The 14806-nt window shown below is 23.3% G+C and overlaps 1 protein-coding gene across 2 annotated transcripts in view; it reads left to right on the top strand.

Annotated features, from left to right (window-relative positions):
* Positions 1-6156, top strand: part of LOC122498355 (cuticle protein 79-like) — a 135741-nt gene extending 129585 nt beyond the window's left edge. Inside the window, exons 1-2 of one of the 2 annotated variants that reach the window (XM_043606044.1) lie at positions 1183-1315; positions 5264-6156. In XM_043606044.1, the coding sequence (XP_043461979.1) occupies positions 1268-1315; positions 5264-5875 (660 nt within the window). In that variant the 5' untranslated portion in view covers positions 1183-1267 and the 3' untranslated portion in view covers positions 5876-6156. Of the gene's footprint in view, positions 1-1182; positions 1316-5263 lie in introns of those variants that run through there. The other variant, XM_043606045.1, reaches the window with a different exon arrangement.
* Positions 6157-14806: the final 8650 nt, after the last annotated feature.

Consider the following 14806-nt stretch of genomic DNA (forward strand, 5'->3'; position numbering starts at 1 on the left):
CAATTATAGTAGTTATTATATTATTCTGGTAAATGACAAGTTGGAAAATTTCTAAAATACACGGTACAAAAGATTAAAAAAATTGGCATAATTAAATTTTTCTGTAAAAAAAATGCATTTTTGGTAAAGAAGAAAAATAGTTTATTTCTTATATATTATTTATTATTACTTCTTGTTTTCTTTGCAGTGTGATAGAAAATCGTTTTTTCAATATTTTCTAATTTTATTTCCAATTATTTTGTTTACTTTTTTTCCTTTTTACCTGTTTATCCTTTATTTTATTTATTCGTATTTTTAGTATTTTTTTTTATTAAATATTGATTCGTGGTTTATGTGGCTTTCATTCGTGGTTTCCTTTTTCTATTTTTGAAAATTGCTCTTTGTATTTCTGTTTCAGTAGAAAACCCATTGTTTTGTCAGACGAAGTCACGCATTTAGTAGAAAAACTATTTTTAGTCAGACAATAATAAAATTTAAAAGTACAATAACAAATTTTCCATTGGGTCTAAAATTATTTTTTTAGTGGAAAATATATTGTACAATCAAAAGTTTAGATTATAAATAAAAAAATTCCGTAAATAGAAATTAAAAAAATTTTTTTTCACATTAATATTAATGAAAAAAAATCTGTCATTCGAAGAAAATTTTTTTAAAAATAAAATTAACGTGGAGGTAAAAATTTAGAAATGCAGAAAAAAAATTGAAAAGTAGAAAAATCGTTTATGGTCAGACAAGTAAAAAGAACAGGTAATAAAAACTTATCAGTGTCCCAGTAACAACGAAAATTTCTTAATATAATTTTGGAATTATAAAAGGTACTTATTATATTTATTGATTTAATAAATTATAATAATTAATAATTGGAAAATATTACAATAATAATTAACTAATCAATGGAATAATAATTATTGGAAAAACTAATCAAAAGTTCAAAAAACTATTGCATAAAAGATTTTTTTAATGCATAAATTATTTCTCTGCTCAAAAGTCATTCTTGGAATAAATCATCAGTTGAAAAGATTTTTTGTTTGTCAACTTGCGCGCGGGTTTAAATAAATAAATAATTGATTAATTAATAAATAATGAGACCTGACGAATGATAATTAAGGCAAACGTGGGAATTATAGTTTGCAATAATATTTGTAGGGCAATATACAAATCATGAGTGTATATCGATGACGAAGACGAGGTATACGATTAACAACAACTTAGGAGTGTGGGTCTCCATGCAGCGAAAGTGCAGGTATATATTCAGGTGATAGTCTCAATGCAGTCTCAGTGTAAAATCCCGCAGGCTAACATGAGCATCCCACAGGTGAGCTCTCGTCGTCCGAGAGGATGTTTAATTACAATTTTTGTGGTGGGGATGGGCCAACGCGCGAGAGACGAAAAATTAAAAAAAAAAAAAAAAAAAACCCCGAAAAAAGCACAGCAAAAAAACATCCAATTAATTTTTAAAAAGAAAATAAGCTGAGACATAAATAAATAAATAATAAATGATATAAAAGAAATAAAAATAAAAAAACAAAAATAAAAACAAAAAAAAATAAAATAAAATAACAAAAAGTAAAAAAAAAGTAAAAACATAAGTAGAACAGAATAAGTAAAAAATAAGTAGTAAAAATAATTAGTTAAAAACAATAATTAATAACAATAGTATAACAACAATAAAAAATATAAATAATAATTAATAAAAATATGAATAAATAATAGAAATGTATGCAAAAAGTTAATGAACCTTCAATAAAGTTAAAAAGATAAGAAATAAAAGAGTAATATTAATATTAAATATAAAATAATTAAATAATTAAACTTTCAATCAAAATTAAAAATAATAAAAATATGAGAGAAATACTAAATAAATAATTTACTAATTTATTTATAATAAATAGGAGTAAATAATAGCAAAGAATAATAATAAATAAATAATGAATGTAATAAGAAAATAGAAATAAATAATTATAAATGAATAAATAAAAAAATAAAAAATCGTGTTTTTAAAAACGAAAACAAGAGAAAGGAAATATTGTTATCTTCGAATTGTGCTACGAAAAATACAGTGTCAAGTGTTTAAATAAAATTCACAAATGAAATTAAAATTCTTTAATTAAATGTCACTCACCCTTAAATTGTATTTTTGAAAAAAATTAAAACTGTGGGCAAAAGATTTCAGGGAATCGGAAAAAAACTGTGAATCGAGATTTTTGAAAATTGGAGATTGGTTAAACTCTATAAATTTGAATTAGTAAATAGTCGTTCACTAATGGAAATCAGTGAAAATTTTTACTAATTCTTAGTAAAACTGTTATTTAAATTATGTTTAAATAATTTTTATTTAAATTATTTATAAATATTTTTTATTTAAATTATTTATAAATAATTTTTATTTCAATTATTTCAATATTTTAGTAAAATTTAAGTGGAAGGAAATTTTTTTTACTAATTTAAATTAGTGGACGACTTTTCGCTAATTAAAACTAAGGGAGAATTGTAAAAATAAATGATAATAAGGAATTAAAATTGCACTAAATAAAAATAGAAGTAATAATTATTTTTAATTTTAAAATGAGAGAAAAAGTGAATTATTATATTTTTTGTCGATGTTTAATATTGTGTTTACCAAATCATAGTGAGTTTTTAAAAATTGTGCTTGTCCAATATTATATTACTGTAAATAAATAAATGAATAAATACACAATTCATAATAATTATTTTTATTATTATTATTAATATTATTATTATTATTATTAGGTATTATTATTATTTTTATTAAATTTGTTTTAAGTAACAGCTTTTTAAAAAAGGTCTTTACTCTCTTTATGAAAAGTAATAGAATAAAATAATAATTAGGAAAAAATAATTAATAATTATTGTTATGAATTTTTATTATATTTTTTCCTTAAATCTTAGTTATTAAGAATATTAAGTAAAAGTGTTGTACTTCATTTCAAAAGTATTTTATGTTAACCAAAAAGAATATCAAAGATTTTTTACTTTTCTTATAAAATAAAAAGAAAATAATAAAATAAATTGTTATTATTTTCATTGTTATTATTATTATTAATTCGTTTACTGTAATTTCACAATTAGATTCACGTCGACGCTTTAGTTTAAGGTTAAATCTAGGACTTGTAGCAAAGATGTGATATAAATTGAATTAAAATATTTCACCAAGAAATTGTTATTGTTATTATTACTATTAGTATTATTACTAGCATTTCTGACAAAAATTTCTTTTTAAATAACTTAAATCTTGAACAATATATATATATATAATTAATTATTACAAAAAATGGATTTATAGAAGAGTTTTAGTTAAAAACATTAAAAAAATTAAATTTTTAAGAAGTTACAAATGATTGCAGAAATTTAATTATTTTCAAAATGAAAATAATAATAATTTATAATAATAATATAATAATTTATTCTTATCACAAAATTCAATTATGTTCAAAATTTACAAAAAAAATCTCGACAAATCCAAATTATTATCTTTATAAATAAAAAAATTCTTCTTCAAAATTTAATTATTTTCAAAAATTTTCCTCATTTCAATAATTTTTAATATCTATCATTTTAATAAAACTACCCAAAAGAAATCAATTATTTAAAAAAAATTTTAATAAAATTGCACGCAAACATTTAACTATTTGATAAATATTAAAAAATTTCGCAGGATTTCAATTATTTACAAATTTTTTATAAGTTTTTCTCAATAATTCAATTATTTTCATAGATAATAAAACTCATGTCAGAATTTCAATTATTTGTAATAGAATTTTAATCGAATTCCTTGAAAAATGTTACTATTCTTAAAAATTTTATTGAAATTCGTCAAAACAATTCAATTATTTAAAAATTTGGTAATAAAATTATTTATAAGAATTAAATTGATTTGAAAATGAATTTTAGTTTAAATTTTTGATAATAATTGAATATGAAAATAATTTTGATGAAGTTCCAGTTACAATATTATTATAATATGAAATAATTATTTTATCTCTCAAACATTTTTAATTATTATAAAAAATGAAGAAATAGATCACTCCGAGTCTTCGACTCGGAGCAATCGATATCTTTATGTTTTATAACAATATTTTCAATGCTGTTTAATATTTCAAAAAGGTTTAAATTTGAAAATTTTGAAAATCTTAATTCCTGTGGAAATATAATAAATAATTAAATTTTTTATTTAAAAAAGAAGTTATTGATTTCTTTAAATAATTTTGCAATTAAAGAAATTCGTTAATAAATGTAAAAGCCAATTTTTTTTTAATAAAAGTTTTTCCTTTATTTTTTAAAAATTCAAAAATTTTTAGTTTCATTTCCAGTTAAATTTTTTAATTAACAAATGTGACGCGCTCCCAAGAAAGGTACCTAAGAAGCAAACGAATTATAGGTTGGGTTCGAGTTAGATTTATCTTGACTAAAAGTTCATTTTTAATTATTTGAATTTGAAACCAATATTCATTGAATATTTTGAATATAGTGAAGACTTGAAGACCAACAATTTTTAATTAATAATTGATTCTCTTTTTGTATTTTTACTTACAAAATTTAAAACATAACCTCAAATTTTTTGCTTCTTAGGTACCTTTCTTGGGAGCGCGTCACAAATATAATTTATAAACATTTTTTCACTTTATTTTTAAAAAACTTTGAAATTTATTTTAAAAATTGAAATTGAAAAATAGAATTGGTGCACAAATTATTTCCTTACGAAAATTGAGAATTTTCTACAAAAATATTGAGAAACGGGAATATCTTATGTTTTTCTTCCCAAAAGAAAAAAATTAGTTTGTAAACAATATTGTTATTGAAAAATAAAAATTATGCATAAAATGGGTATATTTCCTACTTCTTAATCAAAATTTTATAACCATTAACAATTTTCTAGTATTTTTTATAAATAGAAAGGAGAATAATTTGCATAAGAATTTAGATCAGTCAAACGAAATTTGTTATAGAAAAAAGCATATAACAAACAAAATGGGTATATTTTTCATTTGTTAATAATTTTTTTAAAATTTTCTAATTTCTAATAATATTTTATTATAATTCATGAAAATATACCTGCATATTTTTTATTTGTCAAACAATATTTTTTAAAGAAAAAAAAAGCAAAAGCATACACAGAAACTAATTTTAAACTGCGGACAGAATGAATGAAAGAATACGAAGATTATTGTAGTTAATTATTATTATCATCATTATTACTATTATTATTATTAATAGTATTATTAATGAAAAAATCCTGTTTCAGAGAGTCGTGCTACTGGTGCTACTGGCTACAGCGGTGGTGGCCACTGAAATAAAAAAAGCCGATGACCTCAAGAACAAAAGAGGTTTGGATCATGGACTAGGTAACTTGGGCGGTCTCGGTGACCTTGGACACGGTGATCTCGGAGTTGGTTTGGGAGTTGGCGGTGGTCTCGGCGGCGACATCGTCGTTGGAGGAGGAGGAGTGGGTCTCGGCGTTGGTGTCGGCGGCGGTATTGGAGGCGGTGACAGAGGACGCATTTCCGGTATCACAATTCATCGTGAAGTCACTATTCCCGTACCACAACCCTACACAGTCGAACGACAAATTCCCGTTCCATATCCAGTTCACGTGAAAGTGCCCGTCGATAATCCAGTTCCATATCACGTGCCAAAACCATACGCCGTTCATGTCGAGAAGAAGGTGCCCGTCAAAGTACCCGTCAAGGTGCCCGTTCACATTGAAAAAGAAATTCCCGTACCAGTTAAGGTGCCCTACATTGTCAAGGAATCGTATCCAGTTTACGTCAAGGCTCACGATCACCACGATCTCAGTGGATTGAGTGGATTGAGTGGTTGGTCTGGTTTGGGTGGTCACGATTTGGGACACCTTTGAAATTGCTCATTTTACATCATTGATAACTAATAATAATAAGAATTAAAAAAAAAAAAAAATACAATGTCCAGCCGAGCAAATTCATTTGTAAATAAAAAAAAAATAATTTGCTGGATTTTTGAATGTAAAGAATAAGCGTTACGTTATAAGCTGTGCGTAAATTTGTCAGAGAGACTGTTTTTAGTGCAATGCTGTAAGTAAATTATTAATAACAAATTTTTTTTTGACGAGATTTTTTTTATTAAATAAATTTGCAGACCTTGTCCTTTTTTTCGATATTATTTCCTGTTAATCATTTCTTATTCCTTGTTTCCCTTTTGTTAGTTTCTTTTCTTTTGAATTTAGTTTTTTTTTTTGAAAATTTAGAAGATAATTGAGGGAAATTTTTAGAAGTTACTCAAATTCTATAGAATTACAAACAACTTGAGATTCAATATAGAGATGCTACTCTCCACCTGCGAACGCCAAGGTCACCGCTAGATGTCAGTTTAGTTCTTTCTTGGAATTTCTCCTGCCACCTGGTGGCGACCTTGGCGTTCTCAAGTGGAGAAATTAAACCACCATTTTATGCCTCAAAAAACTATTTTGTAATTAAAAAAATGTTATTATGAGAATAATTTAAATTGTTGTAAAAACATTCACTAAATTTGAACAGGGTTGACAGAAAATTTAATTTTGTTTTTCCCTGATTCCAGACAAAATTCTTACTTTTTCTCTGACCCTAAAGAATATTTTGATTCACTCTAAAAATAATTAGATACTCAAAAAAATGTTCCATTAAATTTATTTACGTATTTTTTTCATTGTAAAATTATTCGAAAACATCAGTAGTTTTATTTAAAAAAAATATTTAATAAATATTTTTCCATAGGAATTAAGATTTTCAAAAATTCCTAACTCAAACCTTTTTGAAATTAAACAACTTCTGAAAAAATTGTTATAAAACATGAAGAAATCGATCACTTCGAGTCTTTGACTCGAAGCAATCGATTTCTTCATGTTTTATAATTAAAGATGCTCGAGTGACAAAGTCATTATTTTATATTATAAGAATATTTTCCTTAAACTTCTTGAAAATTATTTTTATCATTTCAAAAAAAATTAATTCTTCAGAATTGTTAGATAAAAGTATAAAAAAATTCAGATTTTCAAAGATTTTAATTTGGGACGATTTCAAAATTCAATTATCATAAAATTTTAACAAAAATTCATTTTTAAATCAATTTTTCTTAGAAAATTCTACGAGAATTCAATTATTTGAATAGAAAAATAAATTTATGAATAATTGAATGTTTCTCAAAATTTAATTCATATATAGAACTTTATCATCAAATTTTTAAATAATTAAATTCTTTTGGCGAATTTTAATAAAATTTTTAGGAATAATTAATTTTTTCGAGGAATTTGATTAAATGTGTATTATAAATAATAGAAATTGTACGATAAATTTTATGATTTATGAAAATAATTGAATTCCTAAAAAGAATTTTCTTATTTACGAAAATAATTGAATTCCTGTATAAAAAATTTTGTGACTTGTAAAAATAATAGAATCTTTGCGAAGAAATTTATAGAAAATTTGTAAATAATTGAATACCTGTGAAATTTTTATTATTTATGAAAATAATAATGAAATGTTTGCATAGAATTTTATTAAAAATTTATTTGAATAGTTGAATTCTTATGGAAACATCGATACTGGAACTTCATCAAAATTATTTTCATATTCAATTATTATCAAAAATTTAAACTAAAATTCATTTTCAAATCAATTTAATTCTTATAAATAATTTTACTACCAAATTTTTAAATAATTGAATTGTTTTGACGAATTTTAATAATATTTTTAAGAATAGTAACATTTTTCCAGGAATTCGATTAAAATTGTATTAAAAATAATTGAAATACTGCGATGAGTTTTATTATCTATGAAAATAATTGAATTATTGAGAAAAATTTATAAAAAATTTGTAAATAATTGAATTCCAGTGAAATTTTTTATTATCAAATAATTAAATGTTTGCGTCTAATTTTATTAAAATTTTTTTTAAATAATTGATTTCTTTTGGGTTGTTTTATTAAAATAGTAGAGATATTGAAAATTATTGAAATGAGGAAATTTTTTGAAAATAATTGAAATTTAGACAAGAATTTGATTAAAATTTTTGAAAATAATAAAATTTATAAGAAGAATTTTTTTATTGATTAAAGATAATAATTGGAATTTTGTCGTGATTTTTTTTGTAAATTTTGAACATAATTGAATTTTGTGATAAAAATTTTATTACTTTTGAAAGTATGTAAATAGAATTTCTGCAATTATTCGTAATTTCTTAAAAATTGAATTTTTTCTAGTGTTTGTAACTAAAATTATACTATAATCCAAAGTTAAGAATTTTTTTATGAATTCTAAAAATTTAATTTTTTGCAATACTTTTAATAAAAATCCCTAACTTTTCCCTGACTTCCCTGACCAATTTTACTTTTCCCGATTTTTCCATGACCTGTGGCAACCCTGTTGAAATTTAGAAAAAGTGTTATTGAATGAAAATTGTTTTGATAAAAATCGCGCAAGTTTTGGAATTTTGAAAATAAAAAGTAGTATCAAATATTAACTCGTTAGTGACGCAAGGCATGAAACTGGTAATTTGGCTTTAAACGCAGAATGCTCTTGAAAATACTGACTGAGTAGCTAAGACTTCGAAGAGAACTGTTTAAGATATAAGCAGATTAACTTCAAAGGAAACGTGTTTAGTAAGGTTCAGAGGTCAAAAGGACTAAGGGGGCGTTGCATCTCAGTTTAATGTTGTCACTCTAATTATCAACTTCCGTCAGCATTCCAAACTCCTCGTTGTCGTTAAATTTTCGAAAGTCAAAATTTCAGAACTACTTTTGTAAATTTCAAAAATTTTCTTTTAAATATATTTCAATTTACAACTTTTACTTTTTGTAAACTGTTGTTTAAACAATTTTACAACTTAGAAATTATTTTGAATTACCCGTGAAATTAAAAAATGTTTATAAATTAAAATCTTATTACTTTAGAATAGGATAATTTCTTAAAATTCACTCAACAATGGAAAGTTTATTAAATCAGAATTCTTTCGAGAAAATTCTTTTTTCAATTTCAACACATTTTTTTTTTTTGACGATTATTTTTATTCCTTCTTCGTGTTTTTTTTTATTATTTCTTTCTCAAACTATCTTTGCGCTTAAGCCATCTATCCACTCTTTTGGTAGATAAACATCGGGATCAACGTAATACCGCAGCAAAGGAAGCACACGGCAATCTCGTGGAGGCAATTTTACTCTTTACGAGCAAACATAAAGAAACTTTTGCACACTTTTTTTTCTGCCCACAGAAGGATTCAAGTAGATTAAAAATTCTATGAGTATTAAAAAAAATGTGTCACAAAGATTCGTTAATAAATTCGTAAAGGAAAACAAAATTTATAGAGGTGAAATTTTTGTTTTTTGTACACGAATTTGATAAAAGTAGAAAAAACGTTAGGAGTCAAAGAGCTAAAAAATCGGGTGTATAATAATTCACAATTTTCGACGACATCTAGTGAAAGATAATTTTTTTCTCTTCTCAGCTCTAATGCACACTTATGGACAACGAAAAGCTTTCAGAAGATTTCGAATAATATATTTCTGAGTTCTTTTTTTTTTTTTGCTCGGAAAGTGCGCAGAACTTTCCATAACGAGCAACTGAACATTGATCTTTTTCTAAAAAGACGAAATTCAAAAAAAAAAAAAAAATAACAGATTTCCAGTTATATGTAACTTCAAGAGTTGCGAGATTTTCTCCTCAATGAAAATTTGCTTGAAAATATTTCACATCATTAACATTTTATTGTCAAGAAAAATTGCAGAAAATTTAACCTTTTTATTTTTTATGTTCTTATTAAAAATGTTAAAAATTAAAATATTTTCAAACAGCAAATCAATAATTTATAAATGTTAATTAATTGATGTATTTTTTCCATGTCTCATTAACAATAAGTTGAAAATTATAAATAATAAAGAATAAGTAAATGATAGATAATGAAATAAATAATAATTTTTTGACAACTATTTTTAATTTATTTAATATTCAATTATTCAATTATTCAATTATTTTACATTCATGCAGAAGAAACTCCCTCTTCATAAGCGCACAGAGTATAGAATACATTACATTCTTAAATATATAAATAATATGGGTTTGAAAATAAATTATCTCGTGTTTGAAGCATTAAAATCAGTATTCAGTGTGATCTATTTATGTATGACAAGAGCGTATGAAAAGCGGATTTCTCGAATACTGCGTGAAACTTTTGCAACGCGTGGATTGACTGGAAACATGTATGTCTAATCGATTTTACAGGAATTAATTAGTCATGCTGAACTGACGCAAAATAATGCCACTGAAAAAAAAATCACCAACACAACTACAATACAAGAGAATAATGAAAAAAAGGGAAAAATTGTTTTTGGCATGTTAATTGCCATTGCATAAATTCCTTCTACTTTGATAAACATTATTATAATTATTGATATAACAAAAGCCTCCTGTGGTTCATTAAAAACTTTATCGTATATGCCAAATGAAAAGGTTTTCTATTAGCCAAAAAAAAAAGAAAAAGAAATTTAAAAAATTGTGTTAACATTTAATTGTATGATAAGAGAAAAATTTTTCAACTTTTTTTAAAAATATTTTCATTCTTCAGTTATTATGAAAGTAGGTGAAAAAAATGTTTACATAATTAATCAACTGTTCAACTTTGTATATTGAAATGGAATTTCTCTTTAGTAAATAATTAACATTAATCTCCGTATTCTTTCATTTATTCTGTCCGCAGTTTGAAGATAGTTTTTGTGAATGTTTTTTTTTAAATATTGTTTGGCAAATCGAAAATATGCAGGTATTTTTTCATGAATTATAATAAAATAATATTTGAAATTAGAATATTTAAAAAAAATTATGATTAACAAGTGAAAAATATACCCATTTTGTTTGTTATATGCTTTATTCTATAACAAATTTCGTTTGACTGATCTAAATTATTATGCAAATTATTCTTCTTTTAATTTATAAAAAATACTAGAAAATTGTTAATTGTTAAAACATTTTTATTAAAAAGTAGGAAATATACTATTATATTAAATTTATTAATTCTCAATAACAATATTGTTTACAAACTCATTTTTTTTCTTTTGGGAAGAAAAACATTAGATATTTCCGTTTCTTAATATTTTTGTAGAAAATTCTCAATTTTCATAAAGAAATAATTTGCATCAATTCTATTTCTTAATTTCAATTTTTTTAAATAAATTTCAAAGTTTTTTAAAAATAAAGTGAAAAAATGTTTATAAATTATATTTGTTAATTAGAAAATTTAATTAAAACTGAAACTGAAAATTTTTGAATTTTTAGAAAATAAAGAAAAAAATTTTATTGAAAAAAAATGTTCTGTTAAATTTATTTACGAATATCTTTAATTGTAAAATTATTCGAAAACAATAATTTCTTTTTTAAATATTTTAAATATTTAATTATTATTATTATTCTTTCGTAGGAATTGAAATTCTTCAAAACATTCAAATTCAAACCTTTTTGAAATTAAACAACTTTAAAAATATTGTTATAAAACACAAAGATATCGATATAAAAAATTTTATGATTTGTGAAAATAATTCAATCTTTGCGAAGAAATTTATAGAAAATTTGTAAATAATTTAATACCTGTGAAATTTTTATTATTTATAAAAATAATAATGAAATGTTTGCGTAGAATGTTATTACACATTTTTTCAAATAGTTGAATTCTTATGGAAATTTTATTAAGATATTGAAAATCATTGAATTAAGGAAAATTTTTGAAATTAATTGAGATTTTGACAAGAATTTTATTAAAATTTTTGAAAATAATTGAATTTTGAAGAAGAATTTTGTTATTTATAAACGTAATAATTGAAATTTTGTCCAGATTTTTTTTATTACTTTTAAACAAAATTGAATTTTGGGATTTGAATTTTATTCATTTTGAAAATAAATGAATTCCTGTAATCATTTGTAACTTCTCCAAATTTCAATTTTTTAATTAATTTTAGCTAAAATTCTTCTATTAATTAAATATTTTTAATAATTAATTAAATATATATTGACAAATTTAACTAATTTTAGGAGATTTTTTAAAATTTATTTATTTTATGATAGTTGTTCAAGATTTAAGTTATTTAAAAAAAAATTATTGTTAGAAATTGAATATATGATTATTACAATTTTAATAATATTAAAAGTAAAACTATATATTCCAATTCACATATTTTATTTTTATTAAAAAAAATTTGAATTAAAAATTTTTATGTTCCATTAATTTTTAAATTGATAATTTTATTTTAAAAAAGTGAGCGAGAAGTCGGCCTCGCGCGAATTGATACTACCTAGTATTTTTTATTAATTTTCATTTGTATAATTAATAAGTAATATAAATATAAAATAAAAAATAATAAAATTTATAATATAATTATTGTAAAATTATAAAGTAGGTACTATTTTTCTTTTGACCTAAATTTAAATGTATACGCTCGTCTTTTGACGTAAATTTTAACCTACATATTTGGTTCGTTCACGCTTTTTGACCTACGACATTCTATTGATTTTTTTTTACAATCGTTGTGTGTGTTTTTTCGATTCTCCGAGTTATTAAAAAGAAAATGGAATGGTCAATGTGTAATTCACTGGAGCGGGCAGAGGTCATCGTTTTCACCGTCAAAATAGGTAACCTGTGTGTAATGAAATACCATCCCTCGAAACGGTTCCTGTCCAATCGTAACGGTTCTAGTCGATACACAATTCAATATATATATATATATATATATATATATATATATATATATATATATATATCTACATTTATATATACATATATATCGACCACATTGCATGTATACACATTGAATCGCGAAATACATATATATGCATACATGTCCCTTCTGAACGAGGAAAAGCAATATGCCTGTTAATACCACAAATAGTATAGATTGATACATCCTGAAGTATGTATGTATATTCACTGCAATATCATTCCCCCATCTCATCTCTCAATAATCCGACTATTTTGAGAAATTTTCAATCTTACTTGTATATATGTGTATAAAAAATTGTCATTCGTTTGAATATTATTTATAAATGCATTTTTTATTATAAAAGTGAAAAATAAATTTAGTAAATTTTTAAAATCTAATTTAATTATTTAGTTATGGAATGATTAAATAAATTAGATATTATTGAATATAATAATTTAATATTGGTCAAAACTAATGAGAAATCGTGCTCTTTGTGTTTCAGTAGTAATAGCCAATTTTGGTCAGACGGATTTACAATCGAGTAATTTTGAGATAATTAGCGAGAGTAAGTAATGTTTTAGTCTGTCTAATTTTTTTGCAGATTCTTAAAGTTTCGGCATCAGTAGTACAATCCGTTTTAGTCAGACAAAATGTTTCTGAGTTCAATAAATTTTAATAAGTGTATATTTCAAGCGTAGGTTAGACAAAATTATTCCATTTTCTGGAAATTTTTTATATTTCAGTAGTACAAAATTTTTGTTTATTATCAACTTTCGGACACTCAAGAAATTTGTATAAATCAGTAGTAAGAGACACTTTTAAGTCAGCCTCATTGTTCTAGAGTCCGAAATATTTAATCCGCAGTAAGTGGAATGTATGGTCAGACATTACTTTTTAACATAAGCGCACTTCACAAGAAGTAGTAAAACCCATTATAAGTCAGACAGGTCGTAGTAAATTTCTCTATTTTGAAATTAATAGCCACGTTAATTTTACTCAGACAGGAATTTTATTTTTGGGAATTTTTATAAAAATCAGTAGAAACAGTAAATGTTGATCAGACACACCTATTAGAAGACCATATAATTTTACTGTAAATAACAAAAAAATTAGAATAATTGTTTAATTTTTTACATTACACAGAATTGTTAATTAGACAATGAAATCTTTGTAAAATAAATATTTAAGTAGTTAATTGTTATTTTAGTCAGACAGACCTTTCAAATTATTAACTAATTCAAGAAGCAGTAGTACTAGTAATTTTGTGTCATAGACATACTTTTTTAAATAAATAGATAAAATAAAATAAATAAATTATAGAATGTAAAATTTTTGTACAACTAACATGTAACAGATAAATTAAAAAAAATTTATTTATAAATTTATATGTAAATTTTAATATAGAGGGTATAGAGAGAGAGAGAGAGAGAGAGAGTGAAGCTGTCAACGATGTCACTATTAGAGAAAGTTATTTGACTCCGTTGGCCAATAGAAGTTTTACAAGTATCCTTGGACAACCACCTCGATCGTCTATTTCCTCTATTTCCGGTACATATATCGGCTTCCTGTAAAATCACTTTGAAAATTGCTTCAATGTGACCAGAGGTAACCAGACAAACTCAGCCAATTTTTCTCTCACAGCAAAAGCCGATTTATTACTACACCTATAAAATGTAACAACTAAAAAGATTGAATTGTAAAATCCTCTCTACATATATATTATAATATAGAAATTGAAAAGCAACGCCCAATTGAAAAATTCCATTTCAAATTTTCAACCAAAGTTCATAAGTTCTATCTGTAAAACTTGTAAATTTTCATTTTCATCAATTAAATAATTCAAATTGCGAAAATTTTAATTAGAATTAATTAATTAAATAACAACAATTCGCGCGCGAGAATAATTTGCATAATAATTTCGACCAGTCAAACGAAATTTGTTATAGAAAAAAGGATATAACAAACAAAATGCGTATATTTTTTATTTGTCAATCATAATTTTTTTCTAATTTTTTAATTTATAATATTATTTTATTATAAATAAATATAAATACAGGTCCCTTGCAATATTCACGATTCAATTATTGTCGATAAAAT

Source organism: Leptopilina heterotoma, unplaced genomic scaffold (genome assembly GCF_015476425.1).
Source record: "Leptopilina heterotoma isolate Lh14 unplaced genomic scaffold, ASM1547642v1 Lhet_148, whole genome shotgun sequence".
Lineage (NCBI taxonomy): Eukaryota > Metazoa > Arthropoda > Insecta > Hymenoptera > Figitidae > Leptopilina > Leptopilina heterotoma.